The 24,008-nt window shown below is 43.7% G+C and overlaps 1 protein-coding gene and 1 non-coding gene across 7 annotated transcripts in view; one reads left to right on the plus strand and one right to left on the minus strand.

Moving 5' to 3' along the window:
* The window catches only part of ANP32E (acidic nuclear phosphoprotein 32 family member E), a 55,547-nt gene that overhangs the window by 23,639 nt on the left and 7,900 nt on the right, over window positions 1-24,008 (minus strand). For 4 of the 6 annotated variants that reach the window (XM_053590786.1, XM_053590787.1, XM_053590784.1 and 1 more), the window contains one exon: window positions 13,912-14,042. In XM_053590786.1, the coding sequence (XP_053446761.1) occupies window positions 13,912-13,995 (84 nt within the window). In that variant the 5' untranslated portion in view covers window positions 13,996-14,042. Of the gene's footprint in view, window positions 1-1,580; window positions 3,039-13,911; window positions 14,043-24,008 lie in introns of those variants that run through there. The other 2 variants (XM_053590789.1, XM_053590788.1) reach the window with 2 other exon arrangements.
* Window positions 2,762-2,945, plus strand: LOC128586826 (U2 spliceosomal RNA). The gene has a single exon (XR_008380309.1). It is a non-coding gene; the product is annotated as a U2 spliceosomal RNA (small nuclear RNA).

The following is a 24,008-nucleotide window of genomic DNA, read 5'->3' on the forward strand; positions in this document are numbered from 1 at the left end:
AAAGGCAACGTCCTACATGCCTCAAAACTGGCAAAGAAATTACTACGGTCACTAAGTAAAAGAATGCGGGAGGCGGGAGTGTCCACTTTTCCAATCTGAGACACACAACGTTTGTTTAGAAAAAAAAAAAAAAATTCTGAGCCGTGCTTCTGAGAGATGGCTTTTAAAGTTTCATTTTATCTGTTTTCTCCTGAAGCCCCTAAGAATAAGCTCTGAAACTTCAAGTTCTCTCTGAAATGACCCTGATAGCAAGTGACTGTTTTCCTCCCTGGCCCCTGCCAATTTCAGAAAAACAGAAGACAAAAGGAAAAAAGAAAGTCTGCCTGCTGAACTCGAAAGCCCAGACAGACCCTACTCATCCTCATGCCGGTCTGCACAGACGTCACACCAGCTCACTTAGTACACAGAATAAATAATACATAAAAATATGTTCCAATTCCAGGGCTGAGAGATTTAAAGGAACAAGACTACGCCGCCTTCCGAGCACTAGAGGCTCCTCGTTAGCCCTGGGCCCCGCTCTCGAGACCTGTCGCTCCGACTGACAGGAAACACCACACCGGGCGGGGACTCCCCGAGGGAAAAATGGGGTCGCCTGGCAGCCCGCGCTCTCCTCGCGCCTCCGCCCGGGGCGGGGAGATCCGAGCGAGGCCAGGGAGGCGCAGGCGACCAGTAGGCAGAAGCGCCGCCCGCCCGACCCCCGAGAAGTTGACTGCGACCCCGCCTCACGTGGCCCCTCCCAACCCGTCTGTTTAACTAAAACCACACAGCGAGAGCGCATCATTTAGTTCCGCCGAACCCATCCTTAAACCACGAAACTGCTACCATGCATTTGCTGAGTTTTGTGAAACTGTCTCCAGGGCTCAAATTCAGAGTAGCTGCCCCTACCACGCGACACGCTGAATATCTTCACGCCGCAGGGAAAGTGGATTACGCCTCCCGTCTCCTCTTCACCTCGGGTCACTGCGACGAGTCCCAAAACTCACCCGCGGTCCAAGAACCCGCCGCTGACCCAGATTCCGCAGGCGGCGGGCGGCGCTTCCCCGGGGAACGGGCGCTGCCGCCGCATGGACTCCGCCAGAGACCCCGGCCCGCGCGCGGCGCGATGTCGGTCGCCAGAGGCCTTAAGGCCGGGAGAGCCCACCTCTCCGCAGAAAGCGAGTTGGCAGCACTGCAGAAAAGTTGTACTAACTTCTCAGGCGGCGATGGTCGCGGCAGGGGCAAGTGGGACTAAGGGGTCGCGCCCACGCTGTGGGCCCCCAGGAGGAGCGACGCCGGCAGCAAAGCGGCGGAGCGCCAGCTCTGCCGGGCTTGCCGCCCCCGCGAGGCCAGGACGCCAGACTCCAAGCCAGACGAAAAGGGTCTAAGCCCCCGCACACACACAAAAACGCCCCTAGAAACTTGAACCCTTCGCCATTTTAAGTAGAGAAATTTAATGATTTAAAACTTAAGCATGTTCCCCCACCCTAACCCCAGGTGGGGGTTAATTTATTACCTTTCCAACCCACCCACCAGGACCACCAGAAACCCGACCCTCCGAACGCAGGGCTGGTGGGGAAGGGGTGGAGGCTGAGTCATCTCACCTCCTCCGGAGCTCTGTTCCTTAACTCCAGGTTAATCCTCTTCTTCATCTCCATGTCCTCCTGCTCTTCTGCTGCTACTCTTCTCCCTTTCCCTTTCCTTTCCCACTACCCCTTACCCAAAAATTTTAAGAGATCTGGAAATGAATGAAAAGAAACGCAAATATAAACGCCCACTACCACCATATAGATGCGGGGGAGAAAGAAGAGAATAGCAAATGGAGTCCAAGGAGTTGGGACTCTAACTCAGCTGCCCCCACCTCCTTGTCTACACACGCACGCGCACGCGCTCACACACACACACACACACACACACACACAGCCCCGAAGTTCCTACCCCTTCAATGGCTGCTCAGAGACTGAGCCTCCATGACACGGCACCGCCAACCCCCTAGCCCACACTCCACCCACCTCCCAAATGTATTGGTTGATTGTTTAGCGTTATACTATTCTATTGGGCTATGTGAATGTCTATCAGTCTTCAGGGCGGATCTGGACCAGAAACTCTATGTCTGTTGGCTATGACTAAGCGCGCAGTTAACTGCGATAGGTCCACGAGGGTGTACGTCCCGGCGAAATGATTTTGAATCCCAGTAGCCCCCCTTCTCTTCTTTGTGTGGTTGGCGCGCTTTCCCTAGGCGCTTAGACGGTTTTGATGCCTGTTGGGTTTGTTTTTTGTTTGGAGGGACTTTGTTTTTTAACTCTTTTTAGTGCTAAACAGAGGGAGAAAGCATCTTTCCGTGCCCATGTTGCGATGCTGGTAATACACCAAATGGCAGGCACAGGCTCTTGGCAGTTTCAAAGCACAGCCTCAGCTTCGCAGCCAAGGTGTATAGCGACGTCTGCATCACATCAAAAGGATGCCCGCATGGCACTTCCCTGCTGGGATTAGACTTCTCGAGCCGAGATAAAGGTGGTACTTTAACTTCACTATAAAAGACTGAAAGATTTTGAAAGCAGTTGGCTGAAGTATGTAAGTTAGTAAGTTTAAAATAAAACTATCTGGAGGAATTGTTGCTGTGTAAACACCGAGACCTTGTTGGAAAAACAATGCTGCCTTAATGAAAATGCGACATTGATTCTGATCTGCATAGAAATGGCCCGGCAATGTGTCTGCTTTCTGATTTCTTTTGGTTGGTTTCCATGGAAATCTGTAGGTAAAATGTGCTTTTAAAAGTCTGTCTGTCGCTTCTCGGCCTTTTGGCCATGATCAAGTGTAGTACATGTTCTTACCGCTTTAATATTCTATCCAAGGACAGACGACATAATAAATGTATTTGGGGAGCAGGAAAATGAACGAGGAGTTTGCTCAGCCCAGTCCATGCATCGACCTGGTATTGCAGTATCTCCAGGAACAGCGTGCCCCATCAAAGGATTAAAATTTAGTGTTTATGGGAGGCGCCTGCGGCTCAGTGAGTAGGGCGCTGGCCCCATATACCGGTGGTGGTTTCGAACCCGGTCCCGGCCAAACTGCAACAACCAAAAAAAATTTAGTGTTTAAGGACTGACGAAAAAAAAATCTGTCTACGTGGGATTAACAGAATGAGATAGGCCAGGCTCTGTGGTTCACGCCTATAATCTGGGAGTTGCAAGGCTGAAGGATCTCTTGAGCTCAGGAGTTAGGGACCAGCCTGAGCTAGAGAAAGACCCATCTCAAAAAACAGAAAAAGTAGGTGGGCATTATGGTGAGCACCAGTAGTCTCAGCTACTCCGGAGGCTGAGGTAAAAGGATCACTTAAGCCCAGGAGTTTGAGGTTGGTGTGAGCTATAACACCATGGCACTCCATCCAGGGTGACAGTGAAACTCTGTCTTAAAAAAAGAAAAATAGAGTTAGATAAAAAAAAAAAAAATGGGGGGGGGGAGGGAGGCAGACGTAGTGGCTCACACCTGTAATCTTAGCACTGTGAGAGGACAAGATGGGTGGATCCCCTGAGCTCACAGGTTGAAGACCAGCCTGAGCCAGAGCCAGACCTCCTCTGTCTCTAAAAAAAAAAAACAGCGGGCATTGTGGCGGGCTTAGTCCCAGCTACTCAGGAGGCTGAGACAAGAGAATCGCTTGAGCCCAAGAGCATGGGGTTGCTGTGAGCTGTGACGCCATAGCACTCTACCCAGGACAACTCAAGTGAAACGCTGTCTCAAAAAACAAAAAAAGTTTTTTTAAATTTTTGCCTTGAGAGTCTCTTAGTTTTTGCTTAAATTCTTATTCCCTTCAGGGGTCCTCAAACTGCGGCCTACGGGCCACATGAGGCGGTGTGATTGTATTTGTTCCCGTTTTGTTTTTTTACTTCAAAATAAGATATGTGCAGTGTACATAGGAATTTGTTCATAGTTTTTTTTTTTTTTAAACGATAGTCCCGCCCCCCGACGGTCTGAGGGACAGTGAACTGGCCCCCTGTTTAAAAAGTCTGAGGACCCGGGGCGGCGCCTGTGGCTCAGTCGGTAAGGCGCTGGCCCCATATGCCGAGGGTGAAGGGTTCAAACCCTGCCCCGGCCAAACTGCAACCAAAAAATAGCCGGGCATTGTGGCAGGCGCCTGTAGTCCCAGCTACTCGGGAGGCTGAGGCAGGAGAATCGCTTAAGCCCAGGAGTTGGAGGTTGCTGTGAGCTGTGTGAGGCCACGGCACTCTACTGAGGGCCATAAAGTGAGACTCTGTCTCTACAAAAAAAAAAAAAAAAAAGTCTGAGGACCCACATGGCATCCTCAAGATAAATACCCAAAGAAATTACAGGTGATTTAGGGAAGGAAATGGGTGAATTAGTTCTACACCTCCCAGAACTGAGTTTGCTATTTTTCCTGTTTCTCAGGTTAGAGATGTTGGCTCCTCACTTCTGCCCCCATCAGAGACACTCAGCTCCTCAAATAGGCTTAGATTTAAAATGTAAATATTTGGTATTTTTCGTTTTAAATGCCTTAAAGGAAAATAAAAGGTGGTTATCTTCACAATGCTAAGTGTTTCTCCTTTGACTTCTCTGAAAAGGAGATTTTTCTTTTTCTTTTTTTTTTTTTTTTTTGTTGTAGAGACAGAGTCTCATTTTATGGCCCTCGGCACGCCGTGGCCTCACACAGCTCACAGCAACCTCCAACTCCTGGGCTTAAGCGATTCTCTTGCCTTAGCCTCCCGAGTAGCTGGGACTACAGGCGCCCGCCACAACGCTGAAAAGGAGATCTTTCAAAGATGAAGACCAAGGGGAAGAGGAAGAGCTTTTAGTGTAAGATGGCATTTGGTGATTTAGTAAAGTTTATTTGTTTTAATGGAGGCTAAAGGAAGTTAGGATGATATGAAAACCAAACCAAAACAGATGGAAAAATAGTTCAGGGAAGGGTTAAAAAGCAAGGAATGAAAAAAAAAAAAAAAAACACCTACAAATAAAGAAGCACACTTTACTACCAGCCTAGGAATAAGTCCTGAATTCTGATCACACGTGCCACTGCAGGGTCTGGCCCAAAGTCCAAAAAAGAGTTTGAGAAATCTAAAAAATACTTCTTTTTTTCTTTCTTGTTTTTTTTGTAGAGACAGAGTCTCACTTTATCACCCTCGGTAGAGTGCTGTGGTGTCACAGCTCACAGCAACCTCCAACTCCTGGGCTTAGGCAATTCTTTTGCCTCAGCTTCCTGAGTATCTGGGACCACAGCCACCCGCCACATCACCCAGCTATTTTTTTGTTGCAGTTTGGCCGGGGTTGGGTTTGAACCCGCCACCTGTGGTATATAGGGCCAGCACCCTACCCACTACGCCACAGGCACTACCCCAAAACAGAGACTTCTAATTTAGAAGTCACCTGCATACATGTGATAGTTGAAGCCATGAAAAGAAAATAAGATGTACATAGGGAATATATATAAGACTGGTCAAGCAAAGGAGAGTGAAATATGGTTGAGGGGGAAAAGAGGAGGAAGGGACTGTCTGATAGATAAGCAGGAAAAAATGTATGGAAGCCAAAAAAGAGGTGGAAAAGATTATCATTGAGGTTAAATGGTAGGGCTTCAAGAAAGAGATGATTATTGGAGTTAAATGGTATGCTGGAAATAATGTGAGGAAAGGCTATGAATTCACTTTACAATTGGTTAGTGGCTGCAGAAAGTATACTATAGTAGCAAAGACAGGGACTCACCAAAGTGGGTCTCCCCATACACATTATCTCCAACCTCATCTCATCTCTGTTCTGCATTACCTCAACACGGTACCTTGATGCTTACCTCTTTCCAGTTCCAACCAAGAAGGCAAGATAAGTAAGATGCTGAAGGAGAGAGACCTCATAGTACTAGTGCACAGAAAGAAAAATGCCTGGAAAGAGGTTGGATGAAGAGCATTACCAGGTTAGGATGAATATATGAAGCTAAAAGGAGGGTGAAAGAGTGAAATAGGAGAAAAGCCAAACACATTACTCAGAACAAATTGTAAGCCAAAGTAATCGAGCAGGGTTTTGAGGTAGAATGAGGAATAAGGTTAAGTAATCAGGAGTGGACTATCAATAACAGCATGTATCAGGATATTTTTTTGTAGAGACAGAGTCCCACTCCATGGCCCTAGGTAGAATGCTGTGGCCTCACACAGCTCACAGCAACCTCCAATTCCTGGGCCCAAGCGATTCTCTTGCCTCAGCCTCCCGAGTAGCTGGGACTACAGGCGCCCACCACAATGCCCAGCTATTCCTTGGTTGCAGCTCAGCCGGGGGCTGGGTTTGAACCCGCCACCCTCGGTACATGGGGCCGGCGCCCCACCGACTGAGCCACAGGCGCCACCCTGTATCAGGATATTTTTAAACTGGACATGTCCTTTTTTCTTTTTGAGACAGTCTCACTTTGTCGCCCTCGATAGAGTGCCATGGCTCATAGCAACCTCAAACTCTTGGGCTCAAGCAATTCTCTTGCCTCAGCCTTCCCAAGAAGCTAGGACTACAGGCACCCAGCTATTTTTAGAGACAGAGTCTGCTCTTCCTCAGGCTGGTCTCAAACTCCCCAGCTCAGTTTGGCCTCCAGAGTGCTGGGATTACAGGCGTGAGCCACCCGACCTTAAACTGGACATATCTTGAACATTCAAAAACTAAGCTCCTTAAGTGGGGAGAGGAGAGGAGGGTGGGGGATGGGGAGAATGATGTATGGCACACCTCCAGGGGCAGCCCTTATAAGGACTTTATTTAACAAATGCAATCAATGTAACCTAATTCTTTGTACCTTCAATGGACCCCAAACATTAAAAAAAAAAAAGAAAGAAAACTAAGCTCATCTTCTGCTATTGAATATCTTGTTTGCCGCTCTAGATCCCCCTTCTCCATCCTGCTCTGTAACCCAAAACTCATGTGGCCTATGTGAAGTCTTATGGCTTCCTAGATTTGGTTCTGAAGGGAAATCAGAAGTCAGGAGTAAAGTGAGGTTGGAGTATTTATTCCCCCAACTTCCCTGCCAGCTCCTTATAAGATGGTTGAAAGCCACAGATCCTATCACAGTTGTGGTGGGCACTTGGATGTACCGCTCAGATTTTCCTTCAAGAATGAAAAATGTACTCCTCAGCTGCCAGGAGAGTATTACTACTAAAAGATGATCCCAGTGTAAGTTTTTGTAGGGAATTGCCTTGGCTAAACAAAATTGCCTTGCCTAAGGTTATACCTCCTTGTGGGGAAAACCCATATTCACCGATTGATCAAAAAAGAAGTATAGGGCGGCGCCTGTGGCTCAGTGAGTAGGGCGCCGGCCCTATAGACCGAGGGTGGCGGGTTCAAGCCCAACTACGGCCAAACTGCAACAAAAAAATAGCAGGGCGTTGTGGCGGGCGCCTGTGGTCCTAGCTGCTCAGAAGGCTGAGGCAGGAGAATCCCATAAGCCTGGGAGTTGGAGGTTGCTGTGAGCCATGTGACATCATGGCATTCTACCCGAGGGCAGTACAGTTAGACTCTGTCTCTACAAAAAAAAAAAAAAAGAAGTATAAAGACCCAGGCTACCATTTAGCCCACTCTTAGACAAACTCTGAAGTCATTTCAGCTCCACAGCACTCCCTGGGGTCGGCTGATGTCTTTGTTAGGATTGTATCACCATTTAATTTTGCCTCTATTTTTTGTGGGGTTTTTTTGTTTTTGTTGAGACAGAGTCTCACTTTATCGCCCTTGGTAGAGTGCCGTGGCATCACAGCTCACAGCAACCTCCAGCTCTTGGGCTTAGGCGATTCTCTTGCCTCAGCCTCGGGGCCAGGTTTGAACCTGCCACCCTCGGTATATGGGGCCAACACCCTACTCACTGAGCCACCGGCGCCTCCAAATTTTGCCCTCTGTTTAGTCCTACTTCTTTTTCTTTCTTTCTTTCTTTTTTTTTTGTAAAGACAGAGTCTCACTTTATCACCCATGGTAGAGTGCCGCGGCGTCACACAGCTCACAACAACCTCCAGCTTTTGGGCTTAGGCGATTCTCTTGCCTCAGCCTCCCGAGTAGCTGGGACTACAAGGCACTCGCCACAACGCCTGGCTATATTTTTGTTGCAGTTTGGCTGGGGCCGGGTTCAAACCCGCCACCCTCAGTCTATGGGGCCAGCGTCCTACTCAGTGAGCCACAGGCGCCGCCCTGCTCCTTTTAGTTTTGCTTATGCTACCTTATCCAAGAGGACTTTCCCTGCTCAGGATCCTCAGCACTTGTTAAATATTCTATTCATTTAGCATTTACCTTGTGCTGACTTACAACACTTCACAATGTTATTTAATTCTGATTCCTCTCAAACAGATTGGAATTTCTTAGAGAGAAACCAAGTTAATAACTGTTTTTTTTCTATTATCACTCATAGGATAATAGAGGGATAATGGTGCAGGATAATGGTGCAGTCCTGAGCACACAGTGGGCATCTGAGATATGTTTAATAATTTATTACATCTCAAATAAGTCTCAGGTAGTAGTTTCAATTCATACTTCCCCTAGGAAATAAAGAGTTTGGTTGATGCTTTCTTGGGAAATAGGTGATGCAGTAGAATTAAGGGATAACTACAGGCTGCTGTTTCTCTTAACTTTTAACTTCTGCTCTTCCAAACTAGTTAATCTGCAGTCAATAGATAAAGTTAAGCCACTGCAACTAATGCATTTTCTCCAGCATTCAGACTGATTTGGAGCCACCAGAAAACATTCTCGTTCATATCTTTAAGAAATTCTGTCCCAGAAAACCATCCAACAGGGTCACTACTGCTCCCCTTAGCACCAGAGAACAGCAAAACTTCTAGATGCCTACTGTGCTGATATCCTTCAGGAACTCTCCTGGTCAACATGTTTTAAGGCAAGGTAAGTTTTAATATTAGAGTTAGGGGATATGTATTTATATACATATATTCTGTCTATAGCTCTAAATACTCTTACAAAGGAAAAAGATTGAATTTTCTTGCAGTTAAGTGAGGTAATGAAAGATGGCCTTCGATAATTTCTCCCATCCCTGTGCACACATGGCATTCTTCCCATTAAGAAGTGAGATCTGGTATATGAAACCAGCTCATTGTACCCCTTGATTGCACTAATGTACACAGCTATGATTTAACAATAAAAAAAAAAAGAAGAAATGAGATCTGTTTCTGCTCCTCTTGAATCTGGGCTAGTCTTGTGACTTGCTTTTACCAATAGAATGTGGTACCAGTAGCACTGTGCCAGTTCTGGGCCTACCCCTTAAGAAAACTAGCAGTTTCTATTTCATTCTTTCAGGAGCCAGTTCACATATAAAGAAGTTCAACCAGCCTATTGAAGAGAAAAGCCATTGTATCTTTTCATTGAAGAGAGAGAGAGGCCCTGGGGAATGAAAAACCATAAATGGAAAGAGAGCCCAAACATCCCTTACCTGTCCCAGACACCCAGCGTAGGCACCAACCATGTGAAAGAAGCCATCTTGGGTCCTCCAGTCCTTTGTCAAGCTGACCCAACCAATACCAGAGGGGCTATTTCACCATGCACTGCCTGAATTTCAGAACCTTGAGTAAACAAGGTATGGTTATTGTTTGTTTTAAACTACTCAGTTTTGAGATGGTTTGTTAGCTACCAATAGATAATTAAACCATAGCAGCAACAGATAACTAAAACAAGGGATATACTCAAGGTCCTATAATTAGTAATTTGTGAAGATGAATTTCAAATCCAGTTCCTCTGATACAAGTTCAGTCTTTCTCCAAAAATGACCAATATAATACTGTTTAACTCTTGAGTGCAAAAAATATTCTGCCCCCCTAAAATATCATTCTTACTTCCTATTAATACTCAAAATGCTACAAACAGATATTCAGTCTTATGACCCCTTTTGAGATGTAAAAATTCCACGGTCACTAGTATATATACTTGATTATTTTATTAGGCCTCAGTTAAAGATATTTATTAGAATTTTTTTTTTTTTTTTGGTTTTTGGCGGGGGCTAGGTTTGAACCTGCCACCTCCGGCATATGGGACCCGTGCCCTACTCCTTGAGCCACAGGCACCGCCCTATTTATTAGATTTTTTAAGAAAAGATTTTGATTGTACCATGAAAACTATAAAATGATTGAACTATTCCACATTTTTCAGGTTTTCTTCAGTCTCATTCTTTATTTTGGGATCTCTGCAGATATTGTCTGTAAATGGTGAAGTGCAGAGGACTAAATGTTGTTACAATAAACTCTTGAACACAAATTCTGGGGAATATCTACAAAAACTTGAAAGTCTAGGTTGAGAGAGGAGGGAAGTGGGAAAGGGGAGGCGGTAGGGAGAGAGGGGAAGAAAGGAGGATGGGTGTGCTCTCACCCAATGGGCACAATGTAAGGGTATACAGCATACCCCCTGGGTAAAGAGTTCAACTACAACTTGGAATTTACCTAACAAACACAAGGTACTCTTATATTAATCTAAAATTTTTTAAAAAATTAAAAATTCTAGGCTTGGCACCTGTAGCTCAGCAGCTAGGGCCCCTGCCACATACACCAGAGCTGGCAGGTTCAAACCAGCCCCAGCCTGCCAAACAATAATGACAGCTACAACAAGACAGCCAAGCATTGTGATGAGCACCTATAGTCCCAGCTACTTGGGAGGCTGAGGCAAGAGAATCGCTTAAGCCTAAGAGTTGGAGGTTGCTGTGAGCTGTGATGCCATGGCACTCTGCCAAGGGCAACATAATGAGACCCTGTCTCAAAAAAAAAAAAAAAAATTAAAAATCAGCAGCATCCTTAGCTCAGTGGGTAGGGCACTGGCCACATACACTGAGGCTGGTGGGTTCAAACCCCACCCAGGCCAGCTAAACAACAATGATGACAACTGCAACAAAAAAAATAGCCAGGAGTTGTTGCGGGCACCTGTAGTCCCAGCTACTTGGGAGGCTAAGGCAAGAGAATCACTTAAGCCCAAGAGTTTGAGGTTGCTGTGAGCTGTGACACCATGGCACTCAAAGGAGGGTGACATAGTGAGACTCTGTCTCAAAAAGGAAAAACAAAATTAAAATTCTAGGCTGAGCTTTCCAGTTTTTTTTTTTTTGTTGTTGTTGTTGTTGTTGTTGTTTGATTGGCTGGGGGGTTTTGTGTTTGGTTGATTTTTTTTTTTTTTTGTAGAGACAGAGTCTTACTTTATCGCCCTCGGTAGAGTGCCGTGGCGTCACACAGCTCACAGCAACCTCCAACTCCTGGGCTTAGGCGATTCTCTTGCCTCAGCCTCCCGAGCAGCTGGGACTACAGGCACCCGCCACAACGCCCGGCTATTTTTTTGTTGCAGTTTTGGCCAGGGCTGGGTTTGAACCCACTACCCTAGGCATACGGGGCTGGCGCCCTACCCGCTGAGCCACAGGCGCTGCCCTGGTTGATTTTTTTTTGAGACAGAGTCTTATTTTGTTGCCCTGGGTAGAGTATCATGGCATCACAGCTCACAGCAACCTCCAACTTAAGTGATTCTCCTGCCTCAGCCTCCCAAGTAGCTGGGGACTACAGGCGCCTGCCACAGTGCTGGGCTATTTTTAGAGATGAGGTCTCACTCTTGCTCAGGCTGGTCTGGAACCTGTGAGCTCAGACAATCCACCCGCCTTGGCCTCCCAGAGCTCTGGTTTACAGGTGTGAGCCATGTTGCTTGGCCTCAGCTGTCCCAGTTTAAATCACCTCCCCATGTGCAAATTAGTTTTAACATTAGTCAAAGCCAAACAAAATTAGAAGAATAAATCTCCTAGAAATAAATCCATACTGTAATCTTACATTTTGCATTCTAAGGAGTGTTGTATCACTGTGTTTATCCAGTAGCACAGGTAATAAATAGTTACCTTAAAATAAATTTTTAACTTTGGTAACGTTACTTTCAAAAAATAACTTAAACTTTTGAGAATATACATATTTACCTGTGTTTCTCCCCAAACTTTACTAAAATGATTTTGAAAGATGACCCAAATACAAGGACAAAGAGATTGAGTGAGGAGGAGACAGCTAATGAGAAAGAGAAAGAGCTCAACAAAATTTTGAATGAATCTGTGAAGCTGATGAACAGTGTAGAAATGCTGCTTCTTTATGTCTGATGTTTTTCTTTTCATAAAGAGAACCTAATTAATGAAACTGGGCCTATGTCAGTGTTTGTTCATCCACTCTAAGCGAACTATTCTGCTCAGTTCCATCCTCCTTGCTTCTGGGAAGAGGAGCCTACCCATCAGAGTTCCCCCACACTTCCCCAACTCAAGCCGCCTGACTCTGGGGTATAGTCAGCAGGCTCTCATAGGAACCTGTGTCTTCCAATCTGGCCTCTAACAGTAATAAAGGTGATGTGTTGACCTCAATATTTTTTGCTAGATTTCCCAATGTGTTCCGGATTCTTTTACAAAAAAAGAATGCTATCGCTGGGGTCCTCTTCAGAGTGTCCAATAGACTACAGGTAAGCACCTTAGCAGAGAAGAAAAATTGAAGCCTAACTGCCTGCAGGGGGTTAAAAGACAAACCGATTTACATTGCAAAACCCACAAAGACCCTGAATTTAGAGGCCCTAAGAACCTTTAGGTGGCTCACACTTGTAATGCCAACACTTGGGAAGCTGAGGCAGGTGGACTGCCTGAGCTCACAGATTCCAGACCAGGCTGAGCCAGACAGAGTGAGACCTTGTGGCAGGTGTCTGTAGTCCCAGCTACTTGGGAGGTTGAGGCAAGAGAATCGCTTAAGCCCAGGAGGTTGAGGTTGCTGTGAGTTATGACATTAGGGCACTCTACCAAGGGTGACAAAGTGAGACTGTCTCCAAAAAAAAAAAAAAAAGCTAATTCCACTTCCATACTCTGGCCTACCCAGGTCAAAATAAATGTACTCTAAACTCAGAGGCATTAACTAAGGCCAAGTTAGATGTAATAAAAACTGGCAAATAAATAAATAAATAAAAATTCAAAGCCATGTGAAAAGAGGAGGCGAGAACAACCACAGTCCACACATCTCTGTGTCCCAGCATCCAGCACCTCCCTCTAGCGCCTCCTGCCGCCATGCCCAGGAGAAAGGCTGAAGGGGATACTGAAGGAGATAAAGCCAAGGCAAAGGACAAACCACCAAGACTTGCAAGGTTGTCTGCTAAACCAACCGCTCCAAAGCCAGAGCCCAAGCCGAAAAAGGCCCCTTGCAAAGAAGGCAGAGAAGGTGGCCAAATGGAAAAGGAGAAAGGTGACGCTGGCAAGGAGGGGAATAACCCTGCTGAAAATGGAGATTCCAACACAGACCGGGCACAGAAAGCTGAAGTCCTGGAGATGCCAAGTGAAGTGTGTGCGTCTGGGATAACTTGGGACTTCTGGTGGCTGTACAGTGTGAAAAACTATTTTTTATCAAGTTTTATAAAAATGGAGAATTTTGTTTTATTTCTAAGCTTATGATTTAGCACACAGAACACTTCATTGTTTTTTGGGAAAGGGGCATCTGTCACTAATAGGATGTCTCCAAAGCTAGATTGATATGGGGAAGACCCTTCTAGGCTACCTCTCCGCTCCCAAGAGGAGGATTCCCTGACCCTGATGCTGTGCATCGGGGTCAGGGAATGCCTTGTGGTGTGGAAAGACCAAATTATTTTTATGCCCTGTTCTTCCTCTCTGCGTTCAGCATAGTCTTGGGACCTGACACCCAACATTTGGTTACCAGAATGTCAAGGAATCTGTACTTTTCTTTCTTTCTTTTTTTTTTTTTTTTTTTTTTTTGTAGAGACAGAGTCTCACTGTACCGCCCTCGGGTAGAGTGCCGTGGCGTCACACGGCTCACAGCAACCTCTAACTCTTGGGCTTATACGATTCTCTTGCCTCAGCCTCCCAAGCAGCTGGGACTACAGGTGCCCGCCACAACACTCAGATATTTTTTTGGTTGCAGTTTGGCCAGGGCTGGGTTTGAACCCGCCACCCTCGGCATATGGGGCCGGCGCCCTACTCACTGAGCCACAGGCGCTGCCTGGAATCTTTACTTTTCGAGTGATGTCACTGAGATGCATCCCATCAAAAGAGCAGGGGTTCCACATGTCGGTTGTGGATCTTCAGATGAACTCTGCCATTTTCATTTCATTTCCTGAAAGACAGGATCAGCTTGTGAAAAGTTGTTGAACAACATACTAAATGTGCAGTGTCAACCCTCACTCTAAACTTTCCCTGTTCAGAGCATCAAACGAAGACTTCATTGGGTTTTATAGTGGCTTTCTGACTTTTGGTAGACCATTGAAGAAAGTTGTGGTATACTCGTAGTGACTGTCTGCCCATGTCCTGCCTGAAATACCATGATTGTTTATGAAAAATATCTTTAGTAAAGCTGGATACAATTTGGCTTGGGGGGGAGTAAAAATCCATATTTCAAACAATGAGAACTATTTCCCTAAACACTTTGCTCTCCTTCATTCATCTTGCAGTTGGGTATGCCCTCAGGTAAAAAGTTAGAAGTTTTCCTCTGGAGAAGCTAACCAGCTAAGACACCAACTCAGAGTGATCGACGAATGGGAAGAGATGGCCAGGGCCCTCACCATGTAGTCTACCAGTCAATAAGCTTCTACACACGATTACACAGACCTTTTAAGTGTCTTACTCTTTTTTTCCAGATGAATATGAGGGTACAAACCATTAGTTTACAATGTTTTCTTCATTTGTTAGGTAAGGTCCCTGTTATAGTTGTGTCCTGCACCCAGGAAGCTATGCCATGTACCTTTACATTGTGACCATTAGATGAGAGCACACAATTCTGGCCCCCACCAGCTTTAAATAAATTGAGGTTTTCTTAGTTTGTCTACTGGCTCCATATTAGCATTGAGAACTTTGGATATTTGTTTTTCCATTCTTTTTTATTTTATTTTATTTTTTTAGAGACAGTGTCTTACTTTGTCGCCCTTCGTAGAATGCCATGGCGTCACAGTTACAGCAACCTCCAGCTCCTTGGGCTTAGGCGATTCTCTTACCTCAGCCTCCCAAGTAGCTGGGACTACAGGCACCTGCTGCAACACCCAGCTATTTTTTTGTTGCAGTTTGGCTGGAGCCAGGTTCAAACCTGCCACCCTTGGTATATGGGGCCGACGCCCTACTCACTGAGCCACAGACTCTGCCCTTGTTTTTCCATTCTTGTGATACTTTACTAAGGAGAATGTTCTCTAACTATATCCAGGTTAATGCAAAAGGGCAATTAATACAGAAGTTAATAATATCTTTTTTACAGCTGAATAGTATTCCATGGCATACATATACCACAGTTCATATTAACCCATTCATGGGTTAATAGGTACTTGGGTTGTTTTGACATCTTGGTGATTGCAAATTGAGCTGTGATAAACAATCTAGTGCAAATGTCCTTATGGTAAAATGATTATTTTTCCTTCTGAGTAGATGCTCAATAATGGGATTTCAGGATCAAATGAAGTGCCTTACTCTTAAATGTGAATAGATAGGCAAGGAACACCAAATATTTTAGAAAGAACTTTCACATAAAAGCAGAAACCAAAATAGCTGAGCATTGTGGCAGGCACCTAGTCCCAGCTACTAGGGAGGCTGAGGCAAGAGAATCACTTGAGCCCAAGAGTTGGAGGTTGCTGTGAGTTATGACGCCACAGTCTACCAAGGGTGACAAAGTGAGACTCTGTCTCAATTTAAAGAAAAGAAAAGAAAAACAGCAGGGCAGCGCCTATGGCTCAATGAGTAGGGCACTGGCCCCATATACTGAGGGTGGTGGGTTTGAATCCAGCCTGGGCCAAACTGCAACAAAAAAAAAATAGCCAGGCGCTGTGGCGGGCACCCGTAGTCCTGGCTACTTGGGAGGCTGAGGCAAGAGAATCGCCTAAGCCCTGGAGCTGGAGGTTGCTGTGAGCTGGGATGCCGCAGCATTCTACCAAGGGTGACAGAGTGAGACTCTGTCTCTAAAAAAAAAAGATAAGCACATTGAAAAGAAGTACTTATGAGTGGCACCTATGGCTCAGTGGCTAGGGCTCCAGCCCTATATACTGAGTGTGGTGGGTTCAAACCCGGCCCTGGCCAAACTGCAACAAAAAAATAGCCAGACGTTGTGGTGGATGCCTTTAGTCCCAGCTACTCGGGAGGCTGAGACAAGAGAATCACCTAGACCCAGGAGTTGGAGGTTGCTGTGAGCTGTGTGATGCCATGGCACTCTACCAAGGGCGATAAAGTGAGACTCTGTCTGTATGAAAAAAAAAAAAAAAAGAAAAGAAGAAATTATTATTATTATTAACCACTAAGTAAGTATCATCAAAGCTACGTTAAATAAGAACACTGATATAAGCTTATGAAAATTTAAAATATGCATTAGGCGGAGCAAGATGGCAGCCGAGTAACAGCTTCCTTGCATCTGGGCACCGTGAGTCTGGGGAGATAGGACTCCAGGCATCTCTGGCTGGTGGGATCTGCCTATCATCACCCCTGAGAGGATACAGGGAGTCAGCAAGAGACTTCTGGAACCCAAGAGGAGGACTAAAACAGTGGAAAACCGGCAAGTGGTAGCGTGTGTTCAATCCGTCTAAACCCGCCCACAACTGTAAGTTCAATAGCAGCGAGTCTGCAAACCAGAAAGGCCTTACCTGTGAACTGTTTTGGTGTCTTTGGTGTTGGCACTCAGCTGAACTGTCTTGGGGACAGCCTGAGCGGGAGTGCGGAGAACTTTGGCCGTTGTCTAGGGCCCCAGTCTGAGCCGCTGAGCCAGATGGAGCTAATAGTGTTTGGCTCTGGGTCACAGGCAGCCATTCTGAGCGATCTGCCCCGGCAAGCTCCACCCTCAGGGTCGCAGAGCTAGAATTGGGTGGGAGCTGGTAAGCCAGAGACCAAGTAGCCTAAAGGCGGGGTCTGAGCCACCTTGCAGCCCTAACCCTCGGGGGCAGAGGGAGACCAGTTTTGGCACACAGGGTAAGTGGATAGCCACTTCAGCAGTGATTCCAGCGACAAGCACTTCCCCTGGGAAAGCTTCTGCTCAGCAAGTGAACAAGTTCAAAGTGCCTTTTAAGTGGGCTGAAGAGAGATTTAGGGTGTCTACCTGCTGGGGTTTGAGAAACTAGCAGCCTCTGGTCGTATCAGAACTGTAATTAACATCTCATACCCCAGAAGACCATGTGTTGCCCAGACAATATCAATAACATATACATACTGCTTTGTTTTTGGTTGTGTGTTTTTTTTTTTTTTTTTGGTTTGGTTGGTTTTTTTGTTTATTTTGATGTTGTTGATTGTTGTTTTGTTTTTGAAGTTCAACCTTTTCCATACAGATCCTTTTTCTTTCTCAATTTTTCTAGTTTAATTATAATTTCCCATTGCTGCCTATTTCAATAATTAGAACTTCATTTTTGTTAGTGCTTCTACCACTATTATTTGGTTTTTCCAGCCAATTTTATCCCGTTAAGTTTTCTGTTTGCTTGTTTTGGTTTGATTTATAGCATTTTTGTCTTTCCTCTCTACTTGGTGGAGGTGGGGTACTGTGTCTGATCAGGTTAGCAAAGTGCTGCTGACCTCAAGGGAACCACCCAACTGGGCACCCCCAGAAGGTGGGTTTTTTTTTTAAGGTTGTATCAAAGTACCCTACTGTACACCTATATTGCTCTGTCTCCCTCTTTCTGTGCCTCTCTTCTTTTTGTCAATATTCCTTTTACCCACCCCCTCTCCTTTCTCTATTTTTCTTTTTTTTTTCTTATCACTCGGTCCTCCTTTCTTTCATCCCTTTTTTGCTCTTCAACCTTCTCACCCTTCTGGTCCTGTAACCCTTAGTCCACAGGCACGAGAACTTAAAGAGCAAGAGGAAGTGAAAGGAAAATTAGGGCAAGGAAACAGATAAAAGAAATCACTCATGAGGAAGAATTAGTAGAAAACTCCAGGCAACATGAAGAACCAGTCCAGAACAACCCCGCCAAGGGACCATGAGGTAGCTACTGCAGAGGATTCCACCTATACAGAAATGTTAGGAATGACAGAAAGGGAATTTAGAATACGCATGTTGAAAACAATGAAAGAAATGATGGAAACAATGAAGGAAACTGCTAATAAAGTGGAAATTAACCAAAAGGAAATTCAAAAACAGAATCAAATAAGAGATGAATGATATGAAGAATATAAAAAGGATATAGCAGAGCTGAAGGAAATGAAACAATCAGGGAACTTAAAGACGCAATGGAAAGTATCAGCAACAGGTTAGACCATGCAGAAGAAAGAATTTCAGAGGTAGAAGACAAAGTTTTTGAGATAACTCAGATAGTAAAAGAGGCAGAAAAGACAGAGAAAGCAGAACGTTCACTGTCAGAATTATGGGACTTTATGAAGCGTTCCAACATATGAGTTGTAGGAATTCCAGAAGGGAAAGAAGAATGCCCCAGAGGAATGGAAGCCATACTAGAGAATATTATAAAAGAAAATTTCCCAAATATCACCAAAGATTCTGACACACTGCTTTCAGAGGGCTATCGGACCCCAGGTCGCTTCAACTCTAACCGAGCTTCTCCAAGACACATTGTGATGAACCTGTCCAAAGTCAAGACAAAAGAAAAGATTCTGCAAGCTGCCAGGAGTAAGCGCCAGTTGACCTACAGGGGCAAATCCATCAGAGTGACCGCAGACTTCTCTAATGAAACTTTCCAAGCAAGAAGACAATGGTCATCTACCTTTAATCTACTTAAACAGAACAATTTCCAGCCCAGAATTCTGTACCCTGCTAAGCTAAGCTTCAAAATTGACAGAGAAATCAAATCATTTATGGATATACAAACATTGAGGAAATTCGCCACAACAAGATCAGCTCTACAGGAAATACTTCAACCTGTTCTGCACACTGACCACCACAATGGATCAGCAGCAAAGTAAGAACTCAGAAATTAAAGGACAGAACCTAACCTCCACACTGTTGCAAAAGATAAAACTAAGCAATGGACTCTCACAAAATAAGACGAATAGAATACTACCACACTTATCAATTATCTCAATAAATGTTAATGGCTTGAATTCCCCACTGAAGAGACAGATTGGTTGACTGGATTAAAAAACACAAGCCATCCATTTGCTGTCTGCAAGAAACACACCTGGCTTCAAAAGACAAATTAAAGCTCCAAGTCAAGGGTTGGAAGACAATTTTTCAGGCAAATGGAATTCAGAAGAAAAGAGGAGTTGCAATCTTATTTTCAGATACATGTGGATTTAAAGCAACTAAAGTCAAAAAAGACAAAGATGGTCACTTTATATTGGTCAAGGGAAAAATACAGCAAGAAGACATTTCAGTTCTAAATATCTATGCACCCAATTTAAATGCTCCCAGATTCTTGAAACAGACCTTACTCAGTCTGAGCAACATGATATCTGATAATACCATAATAACAGGGGACCTTAACACTCCTCTTACAGAGCTGGACAGATCCTCTAAACAGAAATTAAGCAAGGATATAAGAGATTTAAATGAGACCCTAGAACAACTATGCTTGATAGACGCATATAGAACACTCCATCCCAAAGATAAAGAATATACATTCTTCTCATCACCCCATGGAACATTCTCCAAAATTGATCATATCCTGGGACACAAAACAAATATCAACAGAATCAAAAGAATTGAAATTTTACCTTGTATCTTCTCAGACCATAAGGCACTAAAGGTGGAACTCAACTCTAACAAAAATGCTCGACCCCACCCAAAGGCATGGAAATTAAACAATCTTCTGTTGAATAACAGATGGGTGCAGGAAGAAATAAAACAGGAAATCATTAACTTCCTTGAGCATAACAACAATGAAGACACAAGCTACCAAAACCTGTGGGATACTGCAAAAGCAGTTTTGAGAGGAAAATTCATCGCTTTAGATGCCTACATTCGAAAAACAGAAAGAGAGCACATCAACAATCTCACAAGAGATCTTATGGAATTGGAAAAAGAAGAACAATCTAAGCCTAAACTCAGTAGAAGAAAAGAAATATCCAAAATCAAATCAGAGATCAATGAAATTGAAAACAAAAGAATCATTCAGAAAATTAATGAAACAAGGAGTTGGTTTTTTGAAAAAATAAATAAAATAGATAAACCATTGGCCAGACTAACGAGGAATAGAAAAGTAAAATCTCTAGTAACCTCAATCAGAAATGATAAAGGGGAAATAACCACTGATCCCACAGAGATACAAGAGATCATCTCTGAATACTACCAGAAACTCTATGCCCAGAAATTTGACAATGTGAAAGAAATGGATCAATATTTGGAATCACACCCTCTCCCTAGCCTCAGCCAGGAAGCAATAGAGCTCCTGAACAGACCAATTTCAAGCACTGAGATCAAAGAAACAATAAAAAATCAACCAACCAAAAAATGCCCTGGTCCAGATGGCTTCACTCCAGAATTCTATCAAACCTTCAAGGAAGAGCTTATTCCTGTACTGCAGAAATTATTCCAAAAAATTGAGGAAGAAGGAATCTTCCCCAACACATTCTATGAAGCAAACATCACCCTGATACCAAAACCAGGAAAAGACCCAAACAAAAAGGAGAATTTCAGACCAATCTCACTCATGAATATAGACGCAAAAATTCTGAACAAAATCCTAGCCAATAGATTACAGCCTATCATCAAAAAAGTCATTCATCATGATCAAGCAGGCTTCATCCCAGGGATGCAAGGCTGGTTTAACATACCCAAGTCTATAAACATTATCCACCATATTAACAGAGGCAAAAATAAAGATCACATGATCCTCTCAATAGATGCAGAAAAAGCATTTGATAAAATCCAGCATCCTTTTCTACTTAGAACACTGAAGAGTATAGGCATAGGTGGCACATTTCTAAAACTGATTGAAGCTATCTATGACAAACCCACAGCCAATATTTTACTGAATGGAGTAAAACTGAAAACTTTTCCTCTTAGAACTGGAACCAGACCAGGTTGTCCTCTGTCACCTTTACTATTCAACATAGTGCTGGAAGTTCTAGCCAATACAATTAGGCAAGACAAGGAAATAAAGGGAATCGAAATGGGAGTAGAGGAGGTCAAACTCTCCCTCTTTGCTGACGACATGATCTTATACTTAGAGAACCCCCAAGACTCAACCACAAGACTCCTAGAAGTCATCAAAAAATACAGTAATGTCTCAGGATATAAAATCAATGTCCACAAGTCAGTAGCCTTTGTGTACACCAATAACAGTCAAGATGAGAAGCTAATTAAGGACACAACTCCCTTCACCATAGTTTCAAAGAAAATGAAATACCTAGGAGTATACCTAACGAAGGAGGTGAAGGACCTCTATAAAGAAAACTATGAAATCCTCAGAAAGGAAATAGCAGAGGATATTAACAAATGGAAGAACATACCATGCTCATGGATGGGAAGAATCAACATTGTTAAAATGTCTATACTTCCCAAAGCAATCTACCTATTCAATGCCTTTCCTATCAAAATACCAACATCGTACTTTCAAGATTTGGAAAAAATGATTCTGCATTTTGTATGGAACCAGAAAAAACCCCGTATAGCTAAGGCAGTTCTCTGTAACAAAAATAAAGCTGGGGGCATCAGCATACCAGATTTTAGTCTGTACTACAAAGCCATAGTGCTCAAGACAGCATGGTACTGGCACAAAAACAGAGACATAGACACTTGGAATCGAATTGAAAACCAAGAAATGAAACTAACATTTTACAACCACCTAATCTTTGATAAACCAAACAAGAACATACCTTGGGGGAAAGACTCCCTATTCAATAAATGGTGTTGGGAGAACTGGATGTCTACATGTAAAAGACTGAAACTGGACCCACACCTTTCCCCACTCACAAAAATTGATTCAAGATGGATAAAGGATTTAAATTTAAGGCATGAAACAATAAAAATCCTCCAAGAAAGCATAGGAAAAACACTGGAAGATATTGGCCTGGGGAAAGACTTCATGAAGAAGACTGCCATGGCAATTGCAACAACAACGAAAATAAACAAATGGGACTTCATTAAACTGAAAAGCTTCTGTACAGCTAAGGAGACAATAACCAAAGCAAAGAGACAACCTACACAATGGGAAAGGATATTTGCATATTTTCAATCAGACAAAAGCTTGATAACCAGGATCTATAGAGAACTCAAATTAATCCACATGAAAAAAGCCAACAATCCCTTATATCAATGGGCAAGAGACATGAATAGAACTTTCTCTAAAGACGACAGACGAATGGCTAACAAACACATGAAAAAATGTTCATCATCTCTATATATTAGAGAAATGCAAATCAAAACAACCCTGAGATATCATCTAACCCCAGTGAGAATGGCCCACACCACAAAATCTCAAAACTGCAGATGCTGGCGGGGATGTGGAGAGAAGGGAACACTTTTACACTGTTGGTGGGACTGCAAACTAGTACAACCTTTCTGGAAGGAAGTATGGAGAAACCTCAAAGCACTCAAGCTAGACCTCCCATTAGATCCTGCAATCCCATTACTGGGCATCTACCCAGAAGGAAAGAAATCCTTTTATCATAAGGACACTTGTACTAGACTGTTTATTGCAGCTCAATTTACAATCGCCAAAATGTGGAAACAGCCCAAATGCCCACCAACCCAGGAATGGATTAACAAGCTGTGGTATATGTATACCATGGAATACTATTCAGCCATTAAAAAAAATGGAGACTTTACATCCTTCGTATTAACCTGGATGGACGTGGAAGACATTATTCTTAGTAAAGCATCACAAGAATGGAGAAGCATGAATCCTATGTACTCAATTTTGATATGAGGACAATTAATGACAATTATGGTTATGGGGGGGGAAACAGAAAGAGGGAAGGAGGGAGGGGGAGGGCCTTGGTGTGTGTCACACTTTATGGGGGCAAGACATGATTGCAAGAGGGACTTTACCTAACAATTGCAATCAGTGTAACCTGGCTTATTGTACCCTCAATGAATCCCCAACAATAAAAAAAAAAAAAAGAAAATTTAAAATATGAAGGCGTAAGTTAATAATTAAAGGAGTGGCAAATAAAATTGAAGAAATCTCCATGCAAGTAGAATAAATAGCATAGAAAGTTAAGGACGTGAGAGATTACTCCAGAAAAACTCAACATAACAATTAACGATAGCTTCAGATAAAGAGAATATAGAAAACAAAATTGTCAAAGACATAATATGAGAAAATATTACAGAACTCAAAGATATAAGCTTTTGGAAAAATGAGCCTATTGAGAGCTCACCCAATTAATAAAAATATCTACAGGGTGCAGTGGCTCACACCAATATTCCTAGAGCTTTGGGAGGTTGAGATTGAAGGATCATTTGAGCCCAGAAATTCAAGACCAGCCTGGGCAATAGCAATACCTCTGTCTTCACAAAAAAATTTTTTTAACTTAGCTGGGCATGGTGGTCGCACTTGTCATCCCAGCTATTCTGGAGGCTAAGGTTGGAGGATTACTTAGCCAGAAATTTGCAGTTGCAAGTTTACAGTGATGTTGCCACTGCCTTCTAACTCAGGCAACAGAGACCCTGTCTTTAAAAAGAAAAAAAAAAAAAATCACTCACACCAAGATACATTGTCACAAAATTATAGAACACTCAGAGAAAAAGAAAGTTATTCAACAGCTTCCAAAAAGAAGAGAAGCCAATCCAAGTGAGAACTGAAAAATGAAGGGTTCTAAGAGGAATTATTTCTTTTTTTTTTTTTTTTGGTAGAGACAGAGTCTCACCTTACCACCCTCGGTAGAGTGCCATGATGTCACAGGACTCACAGCAACCTCTAGCTCTTGGGCTTCCGTGATTCTCCTGCCTCAGCCTCCCGAGCAGCTGGGACTACAGGCGCCCGCCACAACGCCCGGCTATTTTTTTTGGTTGCAGTTCAGCAGGGGCTGGGTTTGAACCCGCATTTCTTTCAAAAATGTTGTGATAGATTGCCTGATATGTTGGAACAGAATTAGAGAAAAGTTAGATTTTCCACTGTAAATTTGGAGATTAATAACCACTAGAAGACTAAAACAACAGAAAAAGTAAGGCCATTATTTAAGGAAATATTAAAAGTTGAAGGCTGGGTGTGGTGGCTCATGCCTCTAATCC

This window comes from Nycticebus coucang, chromosome 5 (assembly GCF_027406575.1).
Source record: "Nycticebus coucang isolate mNycCou1 chromosome 5, mNycCou1.pri, whole genome shotgun sequence".
Lineage (NCBI taxonomy): Eukaryota > Metazoa > Chordata > Mammalia > Primates > Lorisidae > Nycticebus > Nycticebus coucang.